The 8,007-nt window shown below is 46.1% G+C and overlaps 1 protein-coding gene across 1 annotated transcript; it reads right to left on the bottom strand.

The window, feature by feature from the left end:
* Window positions 1-5,048: 5,048 nt before the first annotated feature.
* Window positions 5,049-7,563, bottom strand: PGPEP1L (pyroglutamyl-peptidase I like). Its single transcript, XM_080915093.1, is given in 4 exon segments — window positions 5,049-5,470; window positions 5,988-6,094; window positions 6,098-6,214; window positions 7,460-7,563. Coding segments are annotated over 3 exon segments (420 nt in total). The 5' UTR covers window positions 6,197-6,214; window positions 7,460-7,563; the 3' UTR covers window positions 5,049-5,256.
* Window positions 7,564-8,007: the final 444 nt, after the last annotated feature.

Raw genomic sequence — 8,007 nt, forward strand, 5'->3', positions numbered from 1 at the left:
TAATCACTTTCCGTGTGTCCACATTTGTGTCCACATCTTTCCAGTAAACATTCTTTCAATTACTCATTATGGTTTCCAATAGGGCTTCTAAGTCCAGTAGATTACGGGTAGTCGTTGACGAAGATCTGGTTTACAAGAACTAATTAAACGTTTCATTGCATTTTTGTAAGAACATAGAATAATTTTATAAAATGTTTGTAGTTTATAATTGCCGAAGTAATTTAAAAACACTTTTTTTTCCTCTCTGTGTGCAAAAATGCGTGTTTGTGGTCTTTTTTTTTTTTCTTTGTTTTCTTTTTTTCTTTCTTTTTTCTTTTTGACACTCGTTTACTAGCTAGCTTTACAATATGCCAAAAATAAAAAAATAAAAACTTTTTTAAAAATTAAAAAAAAAATTCTCCCCAGGACCCAAATTGTGGTTCACCCTCTTTCCCACATGCTTTCTGCTCTAGTTTGTAAAAATAAATAAATAAATAAATAATAATAAAGAAAAAAAAAAAGGAATGCAGTGGTTTAAAAAGTACTTCTGTATTCTTCGGTATCTTGATCTTGGAACCCTTTGCTGGGGAAAGGAATTCTCTGTTACTGTCCCCTGTGGAGTGCAGCAGCCTAAACACACAGAAAGAACCGAGAATCTTACTGGCCATGGAAGTAGCAGTGTGTTACCACCCAGCAAAGAGATGGCATCACTGGCCACATCTGGAGAAGGGTGGTCTCAGGACCCTGAGAAGGCTTCGCAGTGACCACATGATTCTGTTGTGCAGGTTGTTGGCACAGGTGCCTCAGATCCTGAAGGAAGCTGTGCCTACCTGTGTTAAATGCCGAACGCTGAAGGTCCATTTTTTTCTAATACAGAACAAACTGGTAACAAAAACCAGGAAGTATGTCCCCCTTGTCCCCTTTTTTTAGAATTAAAATCCATGTCCTTTGGCTCCCAGTGCATTATTGGCCATGTTTCTACGGTTCCACAAGATACCATTGTTGAAAGCATCTGGAATTCTCTTAGCATTGCAGGAAAAAAAGGCCTAAGGAACCATTGGTGGGTTTGGTTTGGTTTTTCAGTTTCTCATGGAAGTTGGGCAGTGTGCAGACAGGTGCCCACCTGGTGACATCCCCTGTCTGCTTCCTAAGCTAGTGAGGTTGAGGTGAAAGCTTTGCAAGAGCTTATCTACCTCTGGGATTTTAAAAAAAAAAGTCAGATCAGAAAGTGGTGAAGTAGATGCACCACCAATAATGCATTTATGAGTTTTCTTGTTAAATTTTTTCTTAAAAAAGGAAAAAAGTAAAAAAGATAATATGGCCAATTTGTTACATAAAATAATTTTCTGTGTATAAATTATTCCTAAAAAAAAAAAAAAAGGCCTGTTTATATATAAAAAAAAATCAGTAGATGAAAAAAAATTCAATGTTTTTGTATATTCTGTTGTAAGAATTTATTCCTGTTACTGCGACATACTCGGGATTCTTTATGAAAGAAAAGAAACTTTGTCTATTTTGAATGGCTGAAGCTAAGGCCACTTGAGTCTATTACTCTGCTTTTTTCTAGTAGTTAAAGTACCACATGGATTAAGTTAAATAAAAATTCTGTATGCACCTTTGTCCAAGTTGGTTTCCTCTCCGTTCCGAAACTATTCCCCACTTCCTTGGGGAGTAGAGCGTGCAAGCGTTCTTGCTTGCGTGCGTGTGTGTGCACATGCGGTACATGTGAGTCTGGGGGTGGGGCAGGATTGCCAAAAATCGAAGTACATACATTAACATGTCCTTGGTAATGCTTAACCGTTGGGGTGCCTCAGAGGGTGCTGGAGAGAAAACCCGGGAGGCTGTGAGTAGTCAGGTTGCCCACAGGTACTCTGAAACGTTGAGCTCTCCATCTTTGTCCTGGGAAGATGGTGGGAGGTTTGGGTTGGAAAATGAAGCAAGCCATACATTCTAGACTCTTGGGAGAGTGGGTAGCCTTCTCACTAAACACTGAGAAAATCAGGAGACCGGGTGAAGAACTGAAAGGTAAAATGGGTGGCCAGTGAGTCTCTGAGTGGGTTTATGATCAAGAAATCATTTTGAAAGAGCACACCTTCTTGTCATCTGGTACTATCCCAGGTTCTTTTTCTCGCCACATGCCCAAGGAATTTCACTAGATGACTCCAAAGGTCTTTCTGTACCGCTCCAGACTGGTGTTGTCTCCAGCTTGCTAGGGCATGCCTTACAAAACATCTGCCGGGCAAAGGCAGCCACTTCTAAGGATGAACGAACTAGACCTTTAAGGTAGACTCTCTCCCCTCCCCTCTGAGTCTGAGTCACTTTTTTTTTTTTTAATCCTTCTGAAACACAGTTTCCAGAACTCACTCTGTAGACCAGGCTGTCCTAGAACTCAGAGATCCTCCTGCTTCACTAGCAAGCTTTGTCATTAAAAGCATGGGCCATCACTGCCCCCAGAGTCACCATTTCTTTCTCTTTTTTTTAAACACGTGTTTACAAGATGCTGCTCCACTCCCCCCACCCCATCCCACCCCCCAAACAACAACAAAAACCAGAAAAACATATTCAAGCCACAAGCTGAGGGGCCACACTCAAAGCTTTTTCCCCCCTTTCTTTGGCTAGTGTGTTGTTGGTAACACATTGGGGGGGAGGGGTATTCAAAACCAACCTGAAAAGGCAGGACTTTATTAATCTGGCTATAGATGAACACACAGTCATGCTTCAAACCTCCCAGCCATTAAGTAACCAGGTAAACCAGTGTTTTATACTAAGACTATCAAACATACAAAACCACCCACTGTCAACCAGGGCAGGATAACAATGCCAGGGCCTGGCAGCCATTTACAAAAACCCAATGCAAATGGGTGCCTAGTGTCTTAAACTTGAGGGGCACTGGAAGAGAATGGAACTGCTCATCAGTGGGAGCTCTGGGCCTCCCGCCTAGGTAGCTTTCAAACAAACAACTTTTTTTTTAATGTGTCTGGTCAGGTGCCAAGTGACAGTATCCCAGGAGCCCACTCCTAGGACAAAGGGACTTAGGTTTTGCAGTAGGAGCTCTTTGTTTACAAAGAGGGGTCTCTGAGGGACCAGCTAGGAAGCTAGGCTCTGTGCAGGTGGCCTGTACCATTCCAATCCACCTTGGGCTTTGATCTGCCTTAGTGTGGTTTGGTTCTATCATCTATAAAAGGTTCCTAGTTTATTTGCAGAGGGAGTCTTGGAAAGTCATTTTCTTGCAGAAGCAGGCAGATTTCTGTGAGTTCCAGTTAAGTGGAGGGAGGGGGGCGCTACACAGAGAAACCCTGTCTCAAAACAAAAGAGGGAGGTAAAGAGATGGCTGAGAGCTTAAGAGGTCCTGAGTTCGATTCCCAGCGACTATAGAATGGTGGTTCATAACCATCTGTAATGGCATCTGGTGTCCTCTTCTGGAGTGCAGGCATATACGCAGGGAGAACACTGTATGCATAATAAATAAATCTTAAGGAAAAAAAAATAGTTGAGAGCTATTTGGTTCATTTGATTTTGACATTGGGTTTTGGTGGCTCTTTGTAGTGCTGAGTATTTAACCCAGGGCCTTGTACAGTCTCTCTCCTTTCTCCTCTCCTCTCCCTTCCTCTAAGCTTCCCTACTCTCTCCTCCTGCTCCTCCTGCTCCTCTCCCCATCTTCCCAACCCCCCCACCCCCAGCTATCATGGAACACATATAGACTAGGCCTTATGCAACACACTGCCACTGAACTATACCCCCAACTCAGTCTCCTTAAGTGGCTGTTGGGCTATGAATGTCTTTCTTACAGGAAGCCGGGGGGGGGGGGTTGTTTGTTCTGATATAAGTAGCCAACAGTGGTTTTGAACACACTAACACAACATGACAAGAAATTGTCCAGTGCTTACTTGCAACCTTCACCTGCTTCCTCAGAGGAAACTGCTACTGATGGGCTCATAATAAAAATAAGTACCCAGAAGACACAGGCGTGGTAGACACACAGATCTTTGCTGTGCACAGCTTGGCACAAGATCTGGTCCAGTGTCCTAAAATGAAAACAAAGTGAACCAGGAGTACAGTGGCTTAACCGAGCACAGCCCCCATAGGATCATAGGTCCTCAGTTGGTAGAAACTGTTTGGGAAGGATTAAGACACTTCTGATGTGTCTGAAGACAGTGACAGTGTACTCATGCACATAAGATAAATAACGTTTTTAAAGATTTATTTATCATATGTGTATGAGTACACTATAGCTGTTCTCAGAAATACCAGAAGAGGGCATCAGATCCTATGACAGATGGTTGTGAGCCACCATGTTGTTGCTGGGAATTGAACTGGTGACCTCTTGAAGAGCAGTCAGTGCTCTTAACCACTGAGCCATCTCTCCAGTCCTAAATAATATTTTTTTAAAAAAAGAAAAGCATGGCCTTCTTAGAGGAGATATGTCACTGAGGGTGGACTTGGAGTTTTCAAAAGCATTACCATCATTCCTAATGTTGTGACAGGTACCCTGACCAAAGCAACTTAAGGAGGGAAGGGTTTGTCCTGGTGTTCAAGGAGGTAGAAGGCACCAGTGCAGGGAAGCAGAGGGGCAGCAGGAGAGGGCTGGCTGGTCACATGGCATCTGCTATCAGGAATGAAGAGTGAGAAGGAAGTGGGGGAGAGCTGTGCCGTGCAGAAGCTCGCTGGCAGTAGCTCACTTTCTCAGGCAAGCCTCCACCTTCTAAGGATTCCACGGCCCTCCAAATCAGGAATAAACAGGGGACCAAGTGGTTCAAACACAGGTGGGGGCAGGGCAGGGGGTATTTCACATGCCACTGCAACAGAAGGTGGCAGAGAAAGGTCTAGAGATGGAGAGGGGGGAGGGGGAGGGAGGGAGATAGAGCAGGATGGGGAGGGAAGGGAAGACTAGTGACTAGGTGTCCCCAAAGCCATTCACAAGACCTGAATGACAAGCTTAGAGAGCAGAATTTGAGCCCCTGGAGCCAGGGCTATGCCTGCATTTCTGGACCCCCCCCCCCCGAAGCATTTCTGACATCTCCCTGATCCAGGAAGAACCACACAGCCTTGGGAGGAAAACTACTGGCTTGCAAATTACTGTCAGGAAGGTCATAGCTCCCCCTTGTGAAGCATTCACCTTAGGGGATTTTCTTCTTGCTCTGGACACAAAAATAAGTCTGTGGTTCTGTGTGTCCACCTCATGCCACCACCCCTAGCCTAGTAACCGTTTCACAAGCCACTTTTTCAGAGCCTCTCGTAGCATGGCTGGCCTCTCCACCCAAGCTTGAAGCATTTCATCTAAAGAAGGCATCCCCTTTGCTGCTTCCCTTGAGCTGCTGTGCTCTGAGTCTGGACATCCCCACTTTCTTCCAGAATGTCTTGGATGATGACTTGCAAGGCTTTGCCCGGAAGGCTGGCTGAGAGCCAGTGTGACAGAGGAATGACATGGATGAACGCCGCATGCCCAGTCCCAGGGTGCAGAGACAGGTAGTAGGTGTAATCGCAGATGTACCTGCAACCACATGAAATTCCCCATTATTCCCAGATCTTGTCACTGTCAGATATAGTGAGTTCAGTGTCCATAAAGCATGAGATTTGTGGTTGTTCATACCCACATGCCCACAACCACTTGAGTTTTGCTCTTCTGATAGAGAAAGGACACAGTCTAAGAATAGGCCAGACAGACATTGGTTCTTGGGCTCATAGTCTAATAACCAGCAAGTGGTCGGGACAGTATTGAGCCAGCCTTTCAAACACCTTCAGCACAGTGGCTACCTTCCTACCATCTTCCCTCAGGTATTTCTTTATCCCTGGAAGAGAGAAGATGCTTGGGGGGGAAGGGGCTGTCAGCGATTGGAGAAGAGGTTAAATTAAGATGCAGTGCCTGTGACAACTAAGGGCAATTTTGGAGATGCCCGCAACTAAAGCAGCCACATGAACAGCATAAAACAGCCTCTCAAGGAGAGGGAAGAAACTCTGAAGGACCATCCCTCTCTCCCGCCTGTTTGGCACATGGAGACCTGAAGAACCTGCCCGCATCTCGGGAAAAGGCCACTTGAACACCCTCAACAGCAACACGCCGGCAGACCTCCTTCATGTTGAAGACAGACAGCATCACTTCAGGGCCACCTGGGAGTCACACTCCATCCTCCGGCTGGAAGCCTCTTATGTCTGAATCCCGATAGCCTCGGTTCTTACCACACTGCTCCAGAAAGATGGCCTTGGTGGAAGTGTCCATGCCCACGTGCACAGCAAGCTGTGTGAACATACATGTCGGAAATCCTGGGGACCAGATCACTAGATGGGCAGAAAGACCTGGTGATCGCAGAGCCCACTCCCAGTTACAAAACGTTTCAAGCTTCGAACCCTCCAGAAGACCCCCAGGATCCCTGCCTAGGCCTCTAGTTAACGGTGCTGATAGAAAGGGAGCACATCTTTGGGTTGAATTAAGTGTGCTATTTCTACATTTAAGGACTTTGCTATTTCAAATGGCTCCTAGGAGGTTGTGTGTTCTCTTTCCTCATGGGTGGGTGGGGGCGATCAGGTATCTAAGATGACCCTGGGAGAGGCTGGCTTTTTAGCAGAATCATGTATCTTTTGAATGAAACAATCCATAAAGGAAGCTAGCAACAATCTAATTGAATCTTATTAGACTTTAGTTTTCCTCCTTTGAAAACAGTTGCAGAAGAATTTGTTGCAGTATTTGGTCAGTGTCTTACCACAGGATAAATGGATACACACACACACACCACACACACACACACACACACACACACACACACACACACACACATGTGCGCACGCTCTCCCCCCCCCCACCCCCCCCCAGACAGAGTTGCTCTAACAGCCCCGGCTGTCCTGGAACTCTTTTTGTAGAGCAGGCTGGCCTCGAAGTCATAGAGAGCTACCTGCCCCTGCCTCTCAAGTGTTGGGATTAAAGGTGTGTACCACCACACCCGCACTGCACCCCTGTTTACACAGTGCTTATATTCAGTTACTGTGTAGGCAGAGGACTTTTGTTTGCTTGAAATGGGGTTTTGAATTCATAACATAAACCAGGCTGACCTTGAACTCACAGAGACCTATCTGCCTCTGCCCTCTGAGTACCATGATCAAAGGTGTATGCCACCATACCAGGCCTCTGGCAGGATGTTTGGAAGGCCGACTGACCCTGAGTGGACCGAAGCTCTTTACCTTAAATCCCTCAGAATAGCTGGAATTAGCCATACACAGGGCTTAAATGTAGGACTTCTCTTTTAGGTGTGAGTTATCCTGAGTCTTGGCTTGAATACAAGATTCCCATTTCATCCCACACTCCGCCCTGCCCCCAGCCATCCTTTAAGACCTACCCCATGTTTCAGCATAAACTTATACAGAGACCCAGAAGCTTGTAATTTACATTCTTGGTGGGGCCCCATGAAAAGGTGCTCTCCAGACTTCAAATCTAGATCAAGGTCATCATCTGTTTCCCAGACCCACGGCCTCTCCAGGTACCACTTACTTGTGGTTGAAAGTCTTCTCAGATTGTGATGAGCCTCTGTTTGACCTCCCTGTGATCCACAGGCAGCTGCAGAGTTTGAAGTTCTATGTCAGTGTCCATCCCTAAACCCAGCTTTGAGAGTTCCTGCAAAAACACAGCATTGGTGGGGGGACTTGCCTCAGTTACCTGAGCACAAAGGCACCCAGACTGTATGCCCAGGGTCTTCTCTGAGCCCCAACCCATCCCTCCTGGTAAGGAACAGCTCACTCAGCTGTACTTCCCAAAACTGGGCGGGGGCGGGGGAGCACCCTAGAGAGACACATCTGAACAAGCCCTGAGGTCTGTAGACAGATGAAGGTGAGCCAGAGAGAGAGGCTGGGAACACACGAGGCAGCAGCAGGAGCTAGAGTAGCAGAAGGAAACACAGGAGCCCGAGGCCTTTGGGAAATTGGTAAGACATGCTGTTCTCAGCAACTGACAGGTGTCTTGCATGCCACAAGGCAAATAAATCATCTAAACTTGCACCCCTGCTGCTAATCCAAACACCAACTGTCCTGTGTAATCTGATG

The sequence above is a fragment of the Micromys minutus genome, assembly GCF_963924665.1.
Source record: "Micromys minutus genome assembly, chromosome: 3".
In the NCBI taxonomy this organism is placed as follows: Eukaryota; Metazoa; Chordata; class Mammalia; order Rodentia; family Muridae; genus Micromys; species Micromys minutus.